Source organism: Bactrocera neohumeralis, chromosome 4 (genome assembly GCF_024586455.1).
Source record: "Bactrocera neohumeralis isolate Rockhampton chromosome 4, APGP_CSIRO_Bneo_wtdbg2-racon-allhic-juicebox.fasta_v2, whole genome shotgun sequence".
Taxonomy (NCBI): Eukaryota; Metazoa; Arthropoda; class Insecta; order Diptera; family Tephritidae; genus Bactrocera; species Bactrocera neohumeralis.
In genome coordinates, this window is record NC_065921.1 from 32007049 (window position 1) to 32032059 (window position 25011).

Here is a 25011-nt window from a genome sequence, read left to right on the forward strand (position 1 = left end):
TTTGCCCTTTGAGACCTTGAACTTTGGACATGACCAACTTGCACGTACCGCCCACGAATTTTCATCGAGTTTATTACAAATCGCTTTGAAGTACATAGCTTTACAATTTTTTATAACTTTTTTAAGTTCCTTGCGCTTGGTCTTAAAGTTTTCACGTAAACCCTCATGTTCTCCCGTACCTGCACCTCTCTAGTACTGACGCCTCGCTTTAATACAACTTTTCCGCAATTGTTGAATTACGTTTTTCCACCAGTATGCTGGCTTTGGTATCGGGAGTTTTTTCCTTCGGATCATGGCGGCGTCACAAGCCCTGCAGATATGTTGCACTAAAGACTTAGCCTGCTGATTTGCGTCCCCTGATTCATGAATATCTTCATTCAACACCAGTTTGAATAAGTTCTCCTCCATTGTGTTTTCTTTCCACCCTCTAGCTTGCGCTTTTTTTCACGCGCACATCTTCTTAGTCTTACGGGAAGGCTTACATCTATAATAATTTAGAAATGGTCACTGTGTGTGCACGTGTCACACACCTGCCGTTCTGCTGTTCGAGCCAGAGATTTGCTAGCAAACGTTATATCAATAATTTTACATCCTGTGTTTAGCAACACAATATCGAGTAGCCCGAAGGATCTGAGTAATGCAAGCCCTCGCTGATTTGTGCTTTTATTTCTTCATTGTAAGACCCATGCGTTGAAGTCTCCTGCTATTATGTTCGAATAGAATTTTTCAAAATCTGTCTGCGGAAAGCTCGCTGGCAAGTAACAACTGTAGAAATGTATTCCATACATTTTTACTCTCATGTAAAAAGATTTGTGCGTCAGTGGTCATAGTTTCATCACCACAGGCCCAAATTACTTTTTAGTGTTATCAGAAATCCACGTATTTGAACTAGGGTTTGTGTACTGCTCACATATTAATACGAAATCTATTTGCTTTTCACATACGGATTGCGTTAAGAGTTCTTGTGTGGCTTCGCAGTGGTTTAAGTTTACTTTTGATATTTTCATTACTTTTTCTTTTTGCAGGCTTCTACGAAAAAGGGACAGCTCGAGCAGGATCTCTCCCTTCGCAGACTTTCTTATTCGCGATACATTTTCTCCAAGCTGCTTAAGGCTCCCCTCCTAAACACTGTAGGGCATGTCTTCAGTTTTTGCTATGACCAGAGCATCCGGTCGCGGCGGCTGTGGTGGCTTGACTTTTTCCTACTTCACCTTTTTACTTTTAGGGGTTTTGTGCTTTACCGTAACCCAGGCTTCATCTCTCGGTGTTTCTGTCCTCCTTACAATAATCGGAGTTTCGCCTGTCCTCTCTATCTTTTCTGCTTATTAATTCCATTCTCCATGCAAACTTTTGGTCTTTTTTGGTAGGTTTTTCGACAAGCTTGCCTGCCATCACGTAACCTCTTCGGTGTGGCTTCTACAACACCCAGTAAGACTTGGTTTTGTGGAACGGAGTTTTTGAGATCAGTCAAGTCTTTTTATGTGCTCGCATGCAGCTTTGTCGATACTGCTAAGGAGTTCCCTCATGGGGTTATTTATAGAGCACTGTAGGAGACTCATTATGTTTACTAACTTCTTTATATTTTCTCCCAGTTCGAGTATATGATCTTGCACACTTTCATTTTTTCCTTGCAGTGTCAAGATTTCCTTTTGCAGTGCGGGTAGAGATGACTGTGCCAGTACGTGCTTTCCAACAGGCGTTTTCTCTGGCGATCGAGCTAACTTTGGTGCTCACCTAAAGGGATCAATATTTGCACATTTGCTTATACTTTTACTTAGTTTTATCTGATGCAATGGCCAAGTGGTCCACCGTCACATCATTGCAGTCGCTGGATATCGACGGCTGGAAGCCTACTTGCTCACCCTCCAAAACCGCTGGCACTGGCCTTTTTACACCATGCACCATAACTTTGTATTTTTCTAACGTGTTCGCCACGGCTTATTCTTCCGGGATCCTACCCCTACCATTTTATACCTACTGGGTGGTGTTTAATTCAGCCGCTCTTAATCTGGCCAGTAAGCCGCTCACTCTGAGTGAGACGTTTGCGGTATTTTGCAGATTTGACACTTATTTATGGGTGGTATTCACGGGATTCTCCCCATCAGAGAAACTATAACTTTTGACTTAAGCAAATATAACTTTTTACGCTACACCTTCTATCTCTGCTTCTTTGGTCGGGGCTAATCTGCATATCTGGAGGCCGTTCAGCTATTCGTCACCTGCTGGCCCCCACAGTAGCTTAAGCTAGCCCTGTGTCCATAATAACGTGTTTATTTTAATATTTGACAGATGTCGCTAGAAGTCTGTCGCCTCCTGATGAGGCATATACTATACATATGAAATCGACGTCGCTTTGTTGTGTGTTATTAGTGTTGTTTTTTGTTGCTTTCACAAAGCACAAGCAGAGACTGATGGTTTGAATCGTTAATTACCATTAAATTGAAAGTGTATTTTAGGGAACCACCGACCTATGCAAGTGACAACTGGAATCATTGCCATTTCTCACATTTCTAGCAGTCGCAATCAGTTTGCCTTTGAGGATATTGACGAAGCAATGCTGAAATGGGTATTCGCCGCACGTGGTAGCAATCTTTCTCTGTCAAATTCGCCACGGAGAATTTGTAGCAAGTGTAGGCTGGCTTGAAAAACTTAAAAATCGTCACGTCGCCTTTTTAGAGTCTTCATTTAAAACAGTTGCTAATATTAATGCCACATTTAAAGACTACATTAATGTTGACCCTGATGTCATTACCACAGACAACCGCCCGACGAAGATATCACCGAAAGTATTCAAGAGGGTTTTGGAGCACCAGCTAACACCGTGGCTAATAATTTTCTGATGTGCATTATTATTTCTATTTTAACAGATTCAAATGAATAGAAAGAAGAATCTGAAATGAAATGAAGACTGTGTTTAAGTTTCTAAATGTATTTAAAAAATATATTGAAGAAGAATAGTGGAAAAATGTACTGCAAACCAAAATAACTGACTACTACAAATAAAAATATTAAAAGGAACAAAATTGTTTTCCTTTTCTATATAGCGAGTTTTCTTTATAGTGAAGTAAATATCCATCTTTTTTGGATCTGAACTGTATAATTATACAACAACTACTGATATATGATACGATGACATTGGCATACATAGTTTAGTGAATTAAGAGACTTGATAGGTCATGTCGTCTGAATGGATGAAAGCACTGCAGTACCCGCCGGGGGAAGCAGAGGTAGACCTCCACTCCTTCGGAAAGAGAAGAAGCTGGCTACACTTGGATTCTCCAATTGGCGCCAAACAGTAAAAAAGAAGAACGACTGGCGCGCTGTTGTAAACTCAGCTATAACCGCGAAAGCGGTTTCTACGGCAATAAAGAAGAAGAAGAAGCATGTATACGAAAATATAAGTGCAAGCTAAATATCGCACGTGATTTCCTTTGTATGTTGTGTGGATTACTCTGATCTTCTAAAAGCTTCCCTTTTATTTTTCCATTGCTTTTTTCTTCCAATAAAATTAAAGCTAAAATAACGGAACTCATTAAAAATTTTATTAGAATTGCTCCCAAATTTATTACTTTGCAAGTTTTGTGTCACTACTAAACAGCTGATTCGAATATTGGTTTTGCGTATGTTCGAAAAGACGTAAATCCAATTAGATTATGTGACACCATTGAAAATCAGAAGCTTTACTTTCAAAGTAATCTTAAATGCATTGCTTTCAACACTTTTCCACAGGAATGAGATTTAATTAATAAAAAAATGTGATTGAATAGTGAGTCCTACCACTAACTCGAGCGACTCGACGCGGAAATTTGAAATGTTTCGTTTCAATATATTTCGATTTGCCGTTAAAGATTAGGTTCCACGGCTGATGCTCGAGACTTTTGCTACTTCATTTACTCCTTTGTAAAGCCATAAGAATAGAACTATTGTACACGATCTTTTAAGTAGACAAAGAGTCCTGATGTCAATAAAAATTAACTTCTTCTTTACTGGTGTAGGCACCGCTTAAACGATTATAGCCGAGTTAACAACAGTGCTCCAGTCGCTTCTTCTTTCCGCTACGTGGTGTCAATTGGAAATTCCGAGCGAAACCAGGTCCTTCTCTACCTGGTCTTTCCAAAGAAGTGGAGCTCTTCCTCTTCCTCTGCTTCCTCCGGCGGGTATTGCGTCGAAGACTTTCAGAGCTGGAAAGTTTTCGTCAATACGTATGACATAACCTCGCCAGCGCAGCTGCTGTCTCTTAATTCGCTGAACTACTTGTATGTCAATGTCGTCGTATATCTCATACAGCCCCTCGTTCCATCGAATGTGGTGTTTGCCGTGACCAACTCGTAAAGGACCATAAATCTTTCGCAGAACTTTTCTCTCGAAAACGTAACTTCGACGATGTTGTCATCGTCCATGTCTCTGCATAGAGTTGGGTTTTTGTTCGTCGAGCGAGGATTTGAATTCTCAATTTCCTACTTAGCTCAAAGTAGAACCTGTTGGCAAAAGTTATTCGGCGTTGGTTTTCGAGGCTGACATTGTTGTTGCTGTTAATGCTGGTTCCAAGATATAACTGTCAACAGCGACGTGGAAACCTAGTCGCGAGTGCGACGACTGTTTTTTTGATGACAGGAGATTTTTCGCCATGCCATCGTTCGCTGCCACATCCATTTTCTTTTCTTAGTTATACAGTCTGGAGAAAGCAGAACTAACGGCGCGGGTGTTGAGGCAGCTTTGAAACCGACGAAAAGGTGGTGTGTGTCGATTCTTTTCGCACTGGTCTTTCTAAGATTATTCTGGTGAATATCTGGTCAGTTGTTGATTTTCCAGGCCTAAAGCAAAGGTCCAACAAATTTGTTAACGGTGGGCTTTAATATTTCACACAATACGCTCGATGGTACCTTATATGCGATGTTTAAGAGACTTATCCCACGGTAGTTGACGCAGATTGTGGGGTCTCCCTTTTTGTGGATAGGGCAGAACACTCTTAAATTCAAATCTTCACATGCTTTCGACCGACCAAATTTTACTAAGAAGCTGATGCATGCTCCTTATCAGTTCTTCGGCGCGGTGTTGGAATAGCTCGGCCGGCAATCCAACGGCCCCCGCCGATTTGTTGTTTTTCATGGTCGGGCAATGGAACGTCTGCTCCATCGTCATCGATTGGGGAAATTAACTTAGACATTTAATTTATATTCCCACCAACTGAGGGAAAGTGTGAACTCCTAAGTTTTTAAGCTTTAGTCTCGCCAACGCGGGACAAAAAAAAGAAGTTTTGAGCATACTCAAACCTCTACATCGTGGACTTCGATAGGGCAATAACCTGTCAGAACTGCCACAACTCGGGAGAGGCTAGCCTTACTGATAGGAGGAGCTTACTGGATACGCTGTGGCCTTTCACCCACACAAATCCTATCACAAAGTGACCGCATGAAATTGAGGCCAAGATATTTCGCAGGATCTGCGAATTTCTCTATGATTAATGATCTAATAGCGTATTCTTTTCTCAACGAAAATGTTGCCTCATTATATGGCAAAATTGTACAAATGTTCACATGCACCCTGCAAAAATGTTCCATTTTTTAATTGGGTAGGGAATCTCTTTTAACAACTATAATCCGCATTTCATTTTCTGATGATGATGAGGATGAATCGAAAACTCATTTTCAATTTCCAATAATGATTTTGCTTTGTGGAAAAACATCTTTAAAATTTTTTGCAACCTTCAGAAACCATAAATAAAACTCACGGGGCAATTGACACTCTTTCATAATGAAAAGGGGAGAAAATGTTGCACTTTTGCCTATTCAGAAGACAACACTTTGAGAAAAGAACAATTGAACCTGAAAAAATGTTGAGAATAGAACTCGCATCTTGGACAGCCCATGCACAGGGCAGCATAAATGCAACATTTTTTGTGAGAAAAGAAATCGCTATAAGAAAGCTTCCCTTCATTACGCCTCAGTCAAGGGCTTTTTCAGCAATAACGGAGGTGGCTAAACCTCATCGCCGTGTGGAATCCTTTAATTCATTTGGAACCAAAAAACAGGTTTTTAAGGAGAGTAGGGTTAATTGTGTGTAAAGCAAGGTCATTTTTATGAGTCTTTTAGATGAAACAGTTAAAATCTATTTTTAAACAAGGAAGGAAGAGCTAAGTTCGGAAATAACCGAACATTTCATACTCTTGCAACTAACAATGATTAAAGCCACGGTAAACCTTCAAGTACATAAAACTTGTTAGTTATGTGGGATCTAGGGCAAGTTTTCATTTGTTATATGCGATATAATGTCACATGGACGGAGAAAGTCCCGAGATATGTGCTTTCACCTAAAGAAAATCGGGTGCACTCTCATATTTTAATGTCTGTGGCGTATTTAGTTATTGATTTATCGCGCTTTGAATAGTTTTTAACAGTACCGTTATATAGGCAGTAGGCGGGGTTATCATCCAATTCGATCCATTTGCATATTGTTGGTAGGGGATCTTATAATATTAGCTTTAGGCGAATTGTTATAGACGGATGGACTGACAGACAACAGTCAAACTCTCCAGCGTTACCTCTTAATTTATTTATAAAATAATAAACAATCGGTGCAGTAGTTTTGAAGTTATGAGGCACATGGTTTTGGAAAACGTGAGTTATGGAGAAAACGCTTTAATGTTTTGAAATCTGATGTAAAACGTTCATAAAACAGGTATTCTCGTTACTTCGTCAATTTTTCTAAGATTATCGTTTTTAATGCTTCCAAGTTGCGGCTTGCCTCTTTCAACTGATTAAAAATAGTTCAAGATCATTTACATTAGTTTATTTTTCCGTTCTCCATATCGCATTCATATTTTTCTAAAATAAACTGCACGACTATGAACAAAATTGGTGCAAAGCATTGGAGCTCTTCATATACTAGTCAACCTTACCGGCGTTGACAGTGCAGAAAACTGTAATATTACAAAGTTTGACAACTCTTCAATTGAAATTCTTCGACCGATTGAGTTGATGTCGATAATACCGAATTTCAAAACTTCAATCCAAATCCAGTATTTGAGTTGAAAAGTAGAAATAAATTTTTATCCGTTTTATGGAATCCATTATTTGGGATTAAGTTTGTTTGATAGTTTCTAATTTCCTACTTGCGATTAAAATATAATACTTTTGACGTCGTAAACAAACAGCCGCCGAACATAATTTATTTGTCGCATGGAGATCAATTTTTACACGAACATAAAAAAGGTTGTACAAATCCAGGAAAACATTTTTTATTGGGTCGGTTTGCCCGTGCATTTGACCAGTCATCGTCAAATTTTATCCAGAAGTACACGTCATAAGTAAAGACTTCATAAAGATGAAACAAAAGAAATATAACATAGGCTTCAGAACGAACCACAAACAGTAGCACTTTTCGATTTAATAGAAGTATCAACATTTATAATTACATAAAATTTAGTTTTAGTAATATAATATATTATGTATTTTATAAATAAAAATACTTGAACGAACCATTTCATAAGGAAATGGAAAGTTAATTGCTCGTAGCCAAGTAGTATTACGAAATAACATACTTATGTGTATTTACATATGTATACGAGTATGGAAAAATATAAATTACAGGTAAGTAACAGTTTTTGTTAAATCATTTCGGAAATGCAAAACATGTTTTACAAATTTCTTCAATTGTAACAAGGATGCTGCAATTTCAAAACAACCCAACAATCTTTATAACTATTTATTTAACCAAGAACATGCTTATTAATTTTTTACAAATGCGCCAGTATCTCGATATGGTCTCTACTGCACAAGTCTCTTTGCGCGGAACCATCACTTTTAGATATCGTGATAATTGTAATCTGCTCCTTCTGCGCCTTTGAGTTTACAGCGTTCGTATTTTCCACTTTATTTGTTTCTTGACAATTTTTGCCATAATTTTGGCTTCCATCGCTATTTGAGGCCTCTATTTCCACAATCGCTGAGGTCCACGCCTGACGAATTTGTGAATGGGTCGGCTGTTCAGTGTTTTGGGATACCTCACACACACTCCGGTTAGGTTCTGATAAGGTTAAAATTGTTGGGTTGCCTCTGTTGCTGTCCAATTGTTGCGTGGTGGACTGTTGTGGAATGTCCTCGCTGGACAGCAAACGGTTCGATGTGGCGGTGTCGACGCTGCGTTCACTGCATATCATAACTGGAGTAGTGTTCCGTGATCTATAGCTGGGCGGGAAACTAAATTCGGAAGTACCAGCAATGCTGCCGGTCGGACCGGCACCTCTACTTGTTGTTGTTAGCGGTGCTCTGAAAGAAATATTTGAGGTTTTTATTTCAGAAAAATACCATTTGTTTGCATTCAGTTTAATTAGTCAAAAAATTCTAATTTCTAATTACAATATTATTAAAAATTAATAAATAATAAATTGTTCATGTCCGCTTTGATACACTTTAATTATAAGAAATGTGGCAACCAATGCAAAGATTTTGACAAAGTCATTATATTGGGCATGCGAGGGGTAGGAAAGTTCTAAGTCGATTTTCCGATCTAAACCGTTTTTATTTTTATGCGAGAATTATAATATTTGAGCGTTTCATTTCCAACAATTTTGTTGTGCTGTATTAGATATACATATGTATGTATGCAGGGTTGGATCCAGAGTGGAATTTGGGCGGAAAACTATATAATTTTGTACTTGCAACTCAAAGTCCTTTTCTTCGCGAAGTGTCACTTATGATGGAAATAATGTATGACTTTTAACTTTTGAAGTGGAAACGCTCAGCAGTTATTATTTCTTTTTAATTTCACAGAAAACCTCTATCAATGTCAATGTGTGAGAAGATTTTAAATTAAGTTCAAAAAGATATTCTGTTATAAGTTGGAAATAAATTTAGCTATATGTTTAATTCTTTTCATCACATGCTCAGCAATAATTCGGTCATATGTTTGTTTCCCCTCTTTGCACTCAGTAGCTTTGAGTAGCCAAAGTCATAAATTTGGAAAATACAAAGGGTTTACTTAGGTAAACAAATAGGGGTTGTTAAAAATGTAGGATATGCTTAAGATGACACTTTTATGTACAAAGTTTACAATTTCCATATTATCATAAAACAAACTTTTCTAATTAGAAGCCATTATGCGATCAAAGCAGCAATTATCATTCAAAAAGTAACTCGTTTCTGGTCAGAAATAAAAATTAATTACACAACATGCCACAGGCATCGCAAATTATGCTATCTACCCCCTCGCCGTTTGATTAATGTACTGAACAGAGAGCAACGAGTATGATAAAATCACAACAAACACTCGTGCCAAAAACACAATCAAATCAATTCAGTTCAGCATAGACAACATTGTTGATCAATTCGAGTACCCGCCAGCGTCAACTGATCTGATGCAACACGAACAATCTGTTCTTCAAATCAAATCAAATCAATCTTCAAATATCAAATTTTCGATGCGTAAACAATGGAAATTCCATCGAGTACGTACATACATAATAGGTTGTCAAAAAAGTCTTGCAGTATTTTCGCTAGTTGGCGCTGGAAGCGCGTAGTTCTAGTTTTATTCGTCGCATCGGGTCATGCTATACCTTTTTGGAAAGCTCATTTCACGCGCTAACAGGTGTTTGATTGATTGTCGTTTCTTTTAAGTCGTTCGTGAGTTATAGCGTCGCAAACATGGAGCAAAATAAAGGAAAATACGGCATATTTTACAGCACTACTACGATAAAGGCAAAAATGCATCTCAGGCCGCCAATAAAATTTGTGCAGTTTATGGACCCGATACAGTTTCCATTTCCACCGCAAAACGATGGTTACAACGTTTTCGTTCTGGTGTAGAGGTGGTCGAAGGTGCGCCACGCTCCGGAAGGCCTGTCGTCGAAAATTGCGATAAAATCGCTGAATTGGTCGAAAGAGACCGGCATGGTAGCAGCCATAGCATCGGTCAAGAGCTGGGCATGAGTCATCAAAAATTCATTTCAATTTCAATAAAATAAAAAAATTCAATAAAAATACCACATTTCCATATAAATTACATGAAAAAAAATCATTTTTTTTGTGGTGGTTATTGTGCGCAGGTTATTATATGTGCACTCGGTGGCTGCCAGTAGGGATGGTAAACTCGATTCCGATTCTACTCGAAAATCGAGTTTTCTCGTAAAATAATCGATTTTTCGGAATCGAATGATAATGAAATGATAATTCTTCTCTTATAATGGTATGTCTGTATGACAAAAATGGTTGAATCGAACCAATACCTCTCTTAGTCCCCATATACTTAATATAAAGGTTTTAGAACTTCGGGGTGACTTTGTACCGCATATATCGGCCAATATGTGAGTTATCCCAATCTAAATAAGAGAGCATGCTTTATTCATAACAGTGCATCTTTGTGCTTAAAATAAATAAATTTGAACGAAAACTTGGCCTAGCCCCTATATAATAACAAATATCAGTGTTTTCGAACATCCGGCTGACTTTACTCCATTTGATTGGTTTTACACCTTAAAGTATTGCCCTGGCTTTGATTCTTAGCCCTTCCTTACTTGTTTTTCATTGTATTCAGCAATGTTTAAAATTTCATCAACGTTTACAAATTATTTAATTTTATTATCAAAATTATCTTTTTCCAATATCTAACAAGCTAACAAAATAATTAAAAAATCTTTTCGATGAGGCTCACTTTCATCTGAGTGGTGTGGTAAATTATCTACAAATTATTCAAGAACAACCATTACATTCACCTAAATTGACAGTTTGGGCTAGTGGAATCATCGGTCCGTACTTCTTTCGAAGTGGAGCTGGTAGGACCACATTACTGTCAATGGAGTCAAGTATACTCAGATCGATGATAACCAACTTTTTATTGGCGCAATTGGAAGAAGTTTCTGATTTCAACAGGACAGGGGCACGTGCAACAAACGCATTATTTCGGGAAAAGTTTGATTTGATTATTTCAAGGAGTTGGACATTGGATGGTAACCAAGAAGTTGTGATTTAACATCATTAGACTGCCTCCTGTGCAGTTATTTGAAGTCATTGGTCTTTTCAAATATAAACCAGACTCTTTTAAAGCTTTAGAAGTCAAGATTGAACGTGCTATTCACGACATACGACTTGATTTGGTGGAAAAAGTACCCGAAAATTTGGTTCAACGGATTCTTTCCTGCAAAAGAAGTCGTGGCCTCAATTTGAACGATGTTATATTCAGAATATAACTGTATAGATTGAATTTCAATTAAATAAGCAACATTTGAATTTCCTTAAATCATTAGAAATCATATAAGCGCAAGGCCACACAACAAGCAACACGATTTTCGCATGTTGATAACTATCGGATATCGGTCAGGATATCAAGACTCTAAACTATGTAACAAATCCACAACTTTTTTTTATAAATTTTTATATAATTTGACAAAAATATTTGTTTAAAAATTCAATAAAAATTTCTTTAATGAATTTGATATAAAATATTGAAATTTTTAGTTTTATAAACTAAGATTCCAATTATAATATTTTACGTTAAGCGAATGTATACGAGTAAATACTTGGTTCTGGCGTAAGTTCTGTTACAAGTTCGAGCTGTTATAAAATTAAATTACATTTGATCCCCCTTTTGCGCGGTTAACTGGGACAGTAAATTATTCGTACAGTGAGAATTTACGTAATTAAAATTCTGTAGATTTTTTAGATTAGATCAGAAAGTAGAATCTTCAATGAACATAAAACCCTACTGACTTAAAAAAAATTATATTTTGACTTGACATTTTGTGATTGAAAATTAGGGTGTTGTCGATATTACGTCAATATAAGGAGAAAAAATAAATATTTTAAATGATTAGGTACGATTCCATCAAATTTTATGAAAGAATTTGTTTGTACAAGATAAAAATAGAAAACTAAAAATTTGGTTATTTGAATATTTCACATGAATGTTGAGCTAATGTGAAAAAATTCTATTTATTTCAGTACAGATAACATATGAATAACTTTTTTCTGTAAGAATCGTAGTTTTGATGGAAATCGAGATGAACCATTCTTTAAAATTCCCTTCATTTTCTTGACCTCAGATCTTCCCAAAATGTTTGTTATTTTGTCTTTCGTTTCCGATCGGTTTAATCCTACCATGATTTTGATAGTTTTCAAAAAAGTCAAAAAAAACTTACCTGTTCTAGTTCGGTGTGAAGTCGGCACAGGTTTTCATTATTAATCGCATTGATGTCTTTTATAAATGCAATATAAACAATATAGAGGGTGGGATTTAATTTTCAAAACAAAATCTCTTGTACCATACATATATAACAAAAATATGTAATCAGAAGCATACAGTCTTCTTTCTGCATCTCTACAGTAAACTCTTCCCATTGCTAAAAGTAACCTTTGTAGGTGCTCTCCAAAGTGTCAATTACAACATTACAAGCCAACCCTATGTCAATAAATGGCTTTCCACCTCTCATTGGTAGCCTGGCATAATTTAATTTAGCCTTAAATTTTTCTCAATAGAACTTTGACTAATAATTAAGTATACATATATACATATTTATGTCTTTAAAAACTCTCAAATATTTATAAATACAAAGCTTGTTACCAAGCAATACTCTTGAAAATTCATATTTACCTTATTAAACTGCCGGTATATGAGCGATATGTTGGTGGTGGGGAAGTGCCGCGAATGTCATTTTGCCTGTCTCGATCCAACAGTAAGAGTCTGAAAGTATATATGTACATAGTAAAACATATGCTTATATATTATTGTAAATAAGACTGGGGTCGAATCGTTACATAAGTATGTACGTGCACGGATCGGCGGACACACGAAAGAAAATTACGATAGCAAACGGATCGTAAAGTATTTTCAATTCACAATAGTTTTTAAATTCCACATTACTTTGTATGGTATTTTTAGGACACAATAGATGTGGAACTGGCAAAACTGTTGCGAAATTTTCAATACACTAACAAAAGCTAATTAAATACCAAAATGGATCCAACTTTGTTTTTTTATTTGAGCTCTAGTGAAAGTGATGGGGATAAAAAAATAGTGTGGAGATAGCTAAGAGATCGTAGCAATAGCGTAAGTATAAAAAAAAACAAATTATGAATCCTCATTAACAAAATTTGGTAGATGTATCGTTGAACAAAGCATTGGAATCTTAAAAAGACGGTGGAGAATTTTAGGATATGGCAAGAGAGAAATGTATCTCCCCACAGAAGTGGAAGATTTGCTAACGTTTGTGAGGCATTACATAACATCTGCATAAAATTTACAATAAGTTACGACCCTCAAAATTGCGATGCTTATCACACACAAGAAATGGGCACCGGGGTAGCGAACCGCTTCACCGCAATCGATCAAACGATAAGAGACCAAATAAAGTATTCTTTAATAAATTTAATTCAAAAATGTATATGTCCTTTACCTTGTAAATAATTTTATTTTTAATGTCAACTAGAATACAAAAATTTTGTTCATATAAATAATTTTTTTTTAATTTTTAATGAGATATTCCATTCATTGGTTTCTTATTTATGTTCTTTATTACTAAAAATAATAAAAACCATAAAATTAAAAAAAAATTTGCTCACATTTCCATAAATTTGTATATTACGATTGGCAATTTGCGCTCGAATGACGATTCTCATATGGTATCTCTATTCGGCCTATAAGTAAGGGTACATCGCGGAAAGTTTTATTGCTCATTGGCAGGAAATTTTCTTCTGATGTTGCCCATTGCGCCCACATAAGCTACATCAGTCCGGTAACTCGCAATTGCACATCTTTTCGCATTTACTTTCATATCTCAATCTCAAATTCTTGTATGTTTTATTTACGCGATGCAAATATTTTTCATTAGCTCATTTTTATTCTTCACCATTTTCTAAAATACTTCTATTATATTATAAATATTTGTGTACATATTTGCATATTACATACAAAAAAATGTATGACACAAGTTAAAGTTTCGAAAACATTGTAATACTAATTTGAAACTGAGCGCAATTGCCACCACGAAAATAATTTCAAAATGAAAATGAAGTTTGTGATACAAAAGCCTTCACAGAAAATTATGCGAAAATACTCTAACACAACAACTTGGACATGAAAGGTTTAAGGAACTATAACTATAAAACTATAAATACTCTGAGAATTACTTCAATTGAATATATTTTTTTATAAATATGTAATGATAATACTAAATATAAGATATGTTTTTTTGGGAACTAAATATTTTCAAGCAATCAAGTAAAATGATAGCTTGGAACAATGAATTATATATTTTAAGTCCTGTGATTTTGACCTCAGACATGTTTTGGAGCAAACAAAATTTCCTACAAGTTTGTCAAGTACATTTTTTCTATAGCTCTTGTCATTTGCGAGATATATACAAAAAAATGCGAATTTCGCGGAAAATCAGGTTTAGAGCCCCTTACTACCTCGGCGGTGTGAGTTTCGACTTTGTCGCAATGGGCACTTTTGTAGAGTGTTCAATTCTGAGCAATATGTGTCTAAAGTCAAAGCGATGCCATAAAATGCCTCTGAGCTATAGAAATTTAAAGATAAAGAGAAATCACGATTGTCGTGTATTTCAGTGGAAAATTTTAACATGCCTTGGTCCAGTCCTTAATGTTAATATTAAGGGCTCAAAATTTCAGGGAATTTTTTTTACGGTATTTGCAAAGAAATTTCATGATGGGAATGAAAAAAAAATTAACAAATCAAGTGGAATTTAAAATTGTGCTGTATGGGAAGTAGGTGGTTGCTGTCCGATGTGGTCAGGCCCCGAGGTATGGGATTTCACCAAAAAGTGTGCGGTGTCACGCCCATTATCCAATTTTCACACCAGCTCCTATAAAGCTATCTTATACCATCTCGTAGCGTACGCCTCTGCGTATTCAGTTATTGATCTATCGCGTTTTTAGTACTTTTTAACAGTACCGTTATATGGGGAATGAACAGAGTTATCTTCCGATTTCAGCCATTTTCACACTGTCGGTAGAAGTTCTCATACGATTTTTTTTGAATAATTTTGTACAATGATCGTCTGTATAATGAGGCATTTTCATTGAGAATAGAATACGCTATTTGTCTTACTGTCGAAATATCGTGTAACGGTGAATACAAACATAAATCCTTTTAATTTGATAAGTAAAAATTCTAAATTGTATATAAGGACAAGCAAATCTATAATAATTTTAAAATGAGAAATTTCTCAGTTCAATGAAGAGTTTAAAGTTTCTTCATTGAGTTTACATTTACCTCAGTCTATATTCTTGCATACTGGCCTGATAGGAAGGTGGTGGTGGCCGATGCTGAAACTCTGGATAAAGTAAACCATGCGCATTACCTCCTCCACGACCACACGGTCGTCGGCCACAACGGGCAAAGTCAACTGCTGAACCCAAGCCCAGACATGGTGGTCCACCCGGTGCCGTCATTCGCCATGCTACACCGCTCACAGTCACTAGGACAACTCCTACACCTAAAAGTTGAAAAATTTTAAATACTGCATTAAATATGAATGTATGTATAAGTACCACAAAGTTCGTAAAGCAGTACATATTAAGAGACATAAACAAGTAGGACAGGCTGATTAACATCATTTCTAAAATATCTACAATATTTGTCGACGTAATGAGTGTACAATTTTAAATTAGGTCACATTTCCATCTTAAAACTTTTATAAAAAGCGTAGCCCACTTCAAGATCCCAATTCTACATTGGTTGCACAACCATAAACATCTCAAAAACTTATATTATTCACAAAACTTAATCATCCTTTTGAAGACTTTCTTGGGTTAAAGGTTACAATTTGAATGTGATATGAAAGCATAGCATTTCTCCAAAAACGGTATAAACCATATGTTTGACTTGTAGAATCAAACTGTTTGATTTGTATGATCAAACGTTAAAACTTAAATAAGATTCTTTAGATCCTTACCACTGGTGGGGGGAAAACAAAGACCTTATTCAAGCTGAGAAATATTTCATTCTAATTTTATTTTTAAATTTGTAAACCTTATATACTATTTTTGAAGTCTTAGTTATCTAATTAAATATATATGTATATGTACGGCACACCACATAGGGTTGTTTTCAACTATACAATGCAATACATGTGTGTGTGTGTGTGTTATCATATAATTTATGCCTCATATATGTATGTATGTACAAGGTCTGTCGCAAAAGAAACAGGACTGTTAAAAAAAAACAACAAAAAATTAATATTTTTCAAAAGTTATATTTTTTTATTCAAAGTAGTTTCCTTGTGCTTCGATACAGCGTTTAGCCCGGTCAATTAGCATTTCAAATGAGTGTTTAAGGTCATTTTTCGGAATGCTCTTGAGAATATCGGTCATCGCCTTTTGGATAGCTGAAATGTCCTGAAACCAGTGTCCTTTCATGGGCAAATGAAGTTTTCCAAATAGGTAAAAATCACAGGGTGCCAGATCAGGTGAGTAGGGGAGTGATTAATGGTTAATATGGAGTTTTTTGTCAAAAAATCAGTGACAAGCGTCGACCGATGACACGGCGCATTTTCGTGCAACAGGCGCCAGGACCCTGCCTCACGGTATTGTGGTCGAGCACGACGAATGCGTGACAAAAGACGCTTCATAACACCAAGGTAAAACACAGCATTAATCGTTTGGCCAGGTGGGACGAACTCTCGGTGTACAATACCCTCGGAATCGTAAAAACAAATCAGCATTGTCTTTATTTTTGACTTCTGAAGACGACCGACTACTGATCGTCACAGAGGTCCTCACGACCTTCTTGGAATCGCTTAAACCACTCATGCACATTACTACGGGATAGGCACTGTTCACCATAAACTTTTTTCATCATTTGAAATGTTTCAGTAAACGTTTTCCCAAGTTTAAAACAAAATTTAATATTTGCTCTTTGCATTTTACGACCGATGACCAAAAGCTGCTGTCACTTTTTGAACGATAACATGGATTGTAGTTATCCAATTGTCTTAAAATTTTTACGAAATGTCAACAAGAGATCAAACTTTTTATTTCATATACCCACCAATAGGTGGCGCCACCAGAAACAGCTATATTTAAAAAGTTCTGTTTCTTTTGCGACAGACCTTGTACTATATGTTGCATATACATATGTAAATGCATATATTTTTATGTGTTTATTTATGCATGTTTTGTATTGTCTCTGCCTTATCTAATTTATTTGGATTTTATAATTTATTACAATAGTAAGATTTTTCTTATCTTATTTAACATTTGTGAAATATATAAAAATGTCTAAATACAAGTGTATTGGTACATGCCGCCTCTTTGAAGCAATGAACATGTTCATTTTGAACACCATACCATTCAAAAAGTAGTATATTCCTGTAAAGCTTATTAGCTTCCAGATGTCACTAAATAATGTATTTCTTTAATAATTGAATATAATAATGGCAGAGCAGTAAGCCAATATGTAGTTTATTTGCTTTTATATAACATGTAGTGAAGTAATTATGGCACGTAACCATAAAAACAGAAACGCTAACAATTAAGTTTTGAGGTTGCGTCATCTATAACAATCTATGCCTTTCTCGCTTCTGCACATTATCGTGAATGACCAAATGAATGAGGGTCAGTACGAGTACAATTGCCAAGATTTGAGTAATTGACGCCTAAATGAAGTAAAGTCACAAAACGTGCGTGAGATGTTATACGATCTACTTAATCGCTCTACAGAGAGGCGAAGACGAACGTTTTGTTGGTCGACTAACAATAGGACACAACTAAAAGATACGCCAAAAAATATTGCAAAATAACTTTTGTAGTTGTCATATGAAAATATGCATTCAGTACAAAAAGGTACATATGTATATGAATCTAATACAAAAAAGTTATGCGAAAAATGTTGAGCTAATTACCACATCACTGCCTTGAATTACGTTTATTGGCTCGCCCAGCAATTAAACTGACTTGGTGTCAGAGAAGAGTAGTACCGCATAACCGTCCTTGTTCAGTGTACTGCCTTGGTTCGCTACCCAATTTTTTAGTGAAAATGTATTAATATGTTTAAGTATGTTTTGGTGCTTTCCCAAATGGCTTATTTATAGAAGCTCTGCTGTATAACGGCTCTTTTCTGTTACGATGAATATACGTCCTTCTATAAATTTTACAAATATTTTGGATATTATCGACAGACAGTTACCACTGGAATTATTAAGGAATTTATGACCGCAAACTAATATTCACGTGCATTGGCTCTATGAATTCACGACATATTCAGAGCACCTTCGTTTATATCGCGCTTTGTTATTTATAAAGTTTACCACGAATAAAATTTGTATAAGGTATGAATGGTCAGCGTGCAACGCTGAGTTCATTTAGCCATCCCTCAGTTTTTGAGAAATCGTTTAGGAATTTTGCAAACATCCTTTCCCCCCCAAGAATCTGCTCCGAACCGATATTGGACCACTTCAGCATATACATATGTACATATGTACATACAAACATATGTATGTATGTATATATGTAGCTGCCATACAACCCGATCGATCTAAATCAAGTTCAAGTATGGTTCTTGTTTAAAGTATCAGTTTGTATATTTGCCTATTTTAAACAGTTATGCAGATATGTATGTATATCATTTTGGTGAAAACAAAACATTTAGTGTTTTAACACATTTTCGGGAGCGTGGTGACCGCGAATGCGATGTGCGAATAGAATCACTTTATATTGCTTTTGAAAACCAAAAATTGGGAAACCAAAAATTGTTGACATTCCTAATATAGCAATTTTATTTATTACGAACCCCTTCAAAAAGTTATGTTAATGTTCAGGGTGGAGAGCCGCGAGTGTTTGCGGCAGGGAATCGTATAGATAGGTCACAAACAACACTGGCCTACTTTCTACAAAATTTGGCTTATAATATTATCCCGATATTCTCATTTTATCTAATAAATTGGACGAATATCACAATACATCCAATTCTTTCGCTTTACATTATACAAATCAAGCACCGAGGAAGATATAGGAATAAAAGAGTGGACAAATACTAGTTCTTTCAAGGTAGCACATCTCATGTCCAAAAAAAAAAAAATCGCCAACGAGCCATATGTTTTAAACACTCCCGATTAATTGGGTGTCCAAAATAGTGGGAATCATCCACACCCGATTAATCTCGGGTACGAAATAATAATACTTTACTTTTATAACAAAACTTTTAGCCTAAAATTATTGCAACCAAACGAATCCGATGGTGAATGTGTAACAATGAATTTCTCCAATGTTTTGATTCTCATAACGTTGATCGGGTAAGCTAAAACGGATCCCTGTCGATTAATGTGTATAATCGTAGCGTGCAGTATCGCTGAGTATGGAAATGAAGTAAACGAATGAAGTGATGCGGGCTCAGGCCCGTAGAGAAAGCTTAACTGATTTAGCCAACCCCAGATACTGAATATTTGGGCCTCAGTGCCTTTGGTCGACTTTTTTCAGAAAATATCAGCCAATTTGAAATTTAAAGATATGTCCCTATGTCAAAAATGTGTAAAATAAGGTCAATACTTCCGCTATCTTTATATACCTACTACAGAGATGCTATAATTATCGGTTGACTTCATATCATATATTTTGGCCAATGTGTAAGATATCAAAATTTAAGAAATTCTTTATAACAATAGCAGAACACTTAAATGCCGAACATGTTTTAAGGGGGTATTCTACTCTAGAATTTTGAAAAATGCGATTTTTTTCATATATTTAAAGTTTAGACCCTTAAGAACATATCCTCCAAAGGATTTTTAAAAATTAAAATTATTTTAAGAGCTACAGTTACTTTAGTGACGCAGTACCTAGCCCCTTTGGCCGTATCGAATTTTTTAAACGCGTTTTTCTCGAAACTACTTTTTTCCACACGGTACCGCATTATCTTAAGTTCTATACAACCGATTTACTTGAAATTTTGAGTGAATCTTCTTTATATAATCCTTTATCGTTCCTACCAGCATCGTGGCAAAATTTTTGTTTTTAATATTTTAAAAAAATTCAGGAATTTCAAAAAAAAGCGTAAAAAATGATTTTTATTTTCAGGCAGTCGCCATTTTTCAAAAAAAAAAATTTTTCGTGTTCCCTGAGGTAGAGACTATAACAACATCATTACTGATTTAGAATTTCTTTTGATTTTTTTTCAGACCACCAGGAGAGTCAGGATCAATGTCACCAGGGTGCGCCATTTTTTTTTACACCTGTCTCTCCCCCAACCACCCCCCTCTAATTATTTTAATTTTTAATATTTTTTTGTAAAATTTTTTTTCTGTATTCTTAAGATATCAATAAGGACACCATAAAAAATGGATAACAAAAATATTTTTTCACCAATTACCCCAGCAACAGCTGGATATAAGGATTTTCGTTATGTGTTGAATATGCCTTCATAAAATTTTTGTATGCCGGTCAATATGTGTGCTATTTCAATAAAATTAAGTGGACATGGCTTTCTATACATAATATAAATGTTCCTAGAACTACCGTACTTGTTTATATATGTACATATGTATATGTATGTATATAGTATATACTGTAAGTAAGCACATACCTATCATGAGAAGTGCAGCTGTAAGGTGCGAAGACGGAGGTCCGGCAAGGCTTGTCGCTCCTAACGCTGCTCCGCTCAAAGCACAAGCAATTCCGCCCAGAGCCACTACTGCTATCAATGAACGCAACGGTGGTCCGGCAAACCATTGACCACAGCAACCTTTTCCAGAACGTTCCGAAGGAGATCTGAAAGTAGGGAGTAATTAAAATTAATAGAAATATAGTAATTATAAGTTAGAAAACAAGTATTGGTTTTATTTACTAAGTACATATAATTGCCCTCTCCAACGCTTGGCGAATCAAAGACAGCTTATATAAATTTGAGCGAGAATCAAAAATATAGAAAGATCTTTTATAACTGCTGGTACATATACAGAGATATATTCTGATCATTTCCCAGTGCGAATAAAATTACCAAAATTGGGTTTAAAGCTTGTAACTGAAAAAGGGAAGTCTAGAGATAAATGACAGGTAAATTACTAACCTTTCACTCAGCTGAAATTGAAGTCTGCTAAACGTAAATTAAGTAAAAATTATGCCGCCGGCTGCCTATAAGGGACGTAATAGGTAAGGGGGTCAAAACAATTTTCTTTCGAAATCACCTAGAGAAGCCTAACTGCTCACAAAACGATTTTAAGCAGTCTGTTTTGTCCGACACCGTTAAACAGTCGCTCTAGTTGTGAGATTACAAAGATCATAAAATAAATTAATAATGTTCTGTAATTTAACACAGGAGATTGCCGTATTCCTCATTTAACGGTACTGTTCAAACCTACTAAAAGCGCAATAAATTAATAACTAACTACGCCAGAGACATTAAATGTTAGCTCCGAGAAGGTAGGAGAAGGTTTCATGGTACACGCTCGCTTTTTGCTGCATATCTCGGGACCCGACCGACCGATTTCAACTTAGTACGTAGCATTTTTCCCTTATTCTTATATCACGGTGTGAAAATGAGCGAAATCGGATCACAACCAATAATATAACACAATTTTAAATCCATTTGATTCTTTCGCTTTCTAGTACACAAATCAAGAAGCAATTGATATAACGAGCTAAATCTTTGCACTAATATTTCCTCTATAGTATGCCACCGTACAACCAAAAATTGTCCAAATCCAAATAAAACGGTTCGAGCTCCCAGGTACCGAATATGTGGACCCCAGCATCTGTAGTTTACTTTTAACCGAAAATATCGGTCAAAGTCTGAGATAAACAATTGAAATTCAAACAGAATCCTTTATCTGCAATAGTAATAAATGGGTGGAATCGGGTCAATACTTCCTTGAGACCTTAATATAACCTAATGTACCTAATATAAAGATTTTCGAACTTTCGGGTGACTTTATGCTGCATATATCGACCAATATTTGAGTTATCTCAATGAAAATTACATGACGTATTTTATCCATAACAGTATATCGTTGTGTCCAAAATACATACAATTCAGCGAAAACTTGACCTAGCCCTCATATAAATATTACTAGGATTTTCGAACATCTTAATGAAACCCGGGGAACATGTTTAATATGTTGACATAATATGTTGACATAATAATAGTTAATATGTGGATAAAATCAGGTCGATACTACCCCAGCTCTCATATACTATGTATAGTGATTTTCGTTTTTCTAACAAATCTTATGCCTATATTGTCGGTCAGTTATATTATTGAGTTATACTTGTACGTAATATACATATGTATATATAGATGTATGTTTAGATTCCGATCCTCTGGTTGACGTTTTTCATCTTAAGCTATTTCCCTGGCATCGATTCCTGCATGTTGCAAGAGTATAAAATGTTCAGTTGCACTCCCGCTTTCTTACTTGTTTAATGCAATATTATCCAAATTCATGAAAAAAGTCGCAGATAATCATTATAGGTAAGCCAAGGAAAGACTTAACACAGGTCTCTGCTTACAGACCAATAATTCTCCCATCTTGTCTTTCCAAAATATTTGAAAAGTGTGTTAGTATCAAAGATGTTCCTTTCCTCCACAAAAATAATACAATAAATATAATTACTAACGAAAATTCATAGAGATATTCCTTAATGTAGCTCAGGTATTCGATAAGATGTGGCATGTACGAGTTTTTTATAAAATTGAAACATTATTCCCTTTTGGATTGTATAAAATAATGGAGTTTTATCAAAAAAAAAACACTACATTGACTGTTAAAGTAGCTAACTTCATCTCAGATGAACGTCCGATAAGGGCTGGTGTGCCTCAGGTGAGTGTGCTAGGCCTAACACTATATATTTTATATATAGCAGATATTCCAAACGGTAATAATGAATTAACATCAACTTTTGCGAATGATACAACCGTAGCTTGTCGTAATAAATGTTCCAGCAGTGCATTAAGGGTATTAGAGGAACATTTAGCTTTGGTCGAAGAATTGTTTGCCAACTGTCGAACAAATGTATGTAAATTTACAAAAGTGTAAGCACCTAATAACCTCACTAAGACAAAAATGGATCAGCCGATTAAACAAGCAAATGACGTAACTATCTTGGCATTTACTGAGACAGAAGGCTCACATGGAGAAAACAAATTCTCAGAAAAGAAAACTGGTATGAAAGTAGGAGCGGTAAATTTAAATTGGCTTTAAATAAAAATTCTAAACTTAGCATTGACAAAAAAGCTTTGTTGTACAATGCTAATAAGACGATTTTAATTTATGGTATTCAACTGTGAAATACGACAGAAAGTAGAGGAGTTCAGGAAGAAATACGAGCTTAAGCTTCAGGAATATCCAAATCTGTTCACTATTATCTTATTACAATCTTGTAACAAAACCCGCTTGAAGAGGATAAATCTACCAGCCTTATAAGGAACAGCGTATTTGTAAAAAGGCTCAATTAAAACCTTGAGCTTGTTTAGCTTTAAGATTTTATTACTTATTGTTAGGCTATGTATTTAATATAATGGTGTAATGGGGTATAGTCATGCTTCTGGGTAAGCAGAAACAATCGTAGGGCTATACCCAATTCCTATTCTTGCGTCCTCGCCGTGCACCCTGGAAACGTAAGTAGCACTTGTGTACGATGCGGTAGCCAACCCGTGTCGAGTCTGGGCTCACGGCTGAAAAAGATTAAGCTTCAGCAGAGCCACTTCGGCACATTAGGTTTAAGGATTCGCTGAAGTCTAGTATTATTTTCAGATATTTTGACCCAATAAGGCCTTATTTTGAAGAAATTCGATGTTTTCGAATACGGTTTTCCAAAAAGAATAGAAGTCTGGTGATTGCGGGACCTATGGATTTATTTTATATTCCATAACAACCATTCACGAACAAGATAAGTTGTGTGTTTTGGGTCGTTATTCTGTGGTAAATAGAAATGGCTGCTATTAACAGCCGATTTAAGCACACTTAAAATTTAAATTATTTTGTTAAAATGTTCAGAAACATGTGTTTATCCGTTTTTGAAATGTACATAAAAAAAATTCCCAAACAGTGGGGAATGTGTTGAAGAGTGCTGGTTATCATAGACGAATCGCACGTCGTAAGCCAAAATAAGTAAGGTAATAAAAAGAAGAGGTTGGCGTTTGCTAAACAATATTTAAACAAACCGTATTGGTTTTGCGAAAACATTGTGTTCACCGACGAATCAAAATTTAAGTTTTTATTAAAAGTCGAATAGCCACCTTCGTAAATTTTAAGGACATAGCCATACATACTTGTACATATGCTGACAAATATCTTCAGAGAATTTAGATATCCGCGATACGTTTCGATTGTTAAAAACTTTAAATTTAAAAACTCCTATGTGAATAGACAACTATTAATTTCAAAACTATTATATTTTTTTGCGTTAAGTCGTAAATACATATACTATTTGTATTCGGTTTTCACAACTCAATGTAAACAATTCAAAAATGGATGTTACACCTTGCAATGCAGTGCATAAACAGACAATGTTTGCTCAAAGTCAGCTCAAACGGTGATGTAATTAGAATTACATTAATTAATACATACCTTCAGTTTGACGAAGCGCCAATGAAACTAGACAGGTTTGGTTAGGCGAATGTTATGAAATCGACGCCCTTGAACCACATACCTACACATAAGTTAGAATGTCCAGTTAACGCATTTTCACGTACCGCATGTAGTCTGTTTTCGATACGCGAGAAAGGTGTTTCATAGCAAAGCACCAGGCAAATGAGAAACAATGCGGCGTAAAAAAAATTTAGCAAATTAAGTTAACATGAGCTTTTGGCAGTCCGGTTTATTTAAAAAGTTTTAGTTATTATATGAGAATATGCCTGAGGTGGTTTTAAATAATTATACGAATTTACTTACTGTATTCATGATATTTTAAAACAATTACCGTGAATTGATTATTATTATATTTATACCCTGAACAGGGTATATTAAGTTTGTCACGAAGTTTGTAACACCCAGAAGGAATCGTCAGAGACCCTATAAAGTATATATATAAATGATCAGTATGTTGAGCTGAGTCGATTTAGCCATGTCCGTCT

General features: G+C 35.6%; 1 protein-coding gene across 1 annotated transcript in view; it reads right to left on the minus strand.

Moving 5' to 3' along the window:
• Window positions 1-7345: 7345 nt before the first annotated feature.
• LOC126756542 (serine-rich adhesin for platelets) overlaps window positions 7346-25011 on the minus strand; it is a 58281-nt gene continuing 40615 nt past the window's right edge. The window contains 4 exon segments of the mRNA XM_050469680.1: window positions 7346-8267; window positions 12583-12672; window positions 15223-15445; window positions 20524-20708. Of these exon segments, the coding sequence (XP_050325637.1) occupies window positions 7736-8267; window positions 12583-12672; window positions 15223-15445; window positions 20524-20708 (1030 nt within the window). The 3' untranslated portion in view covers window positions 7346-7735.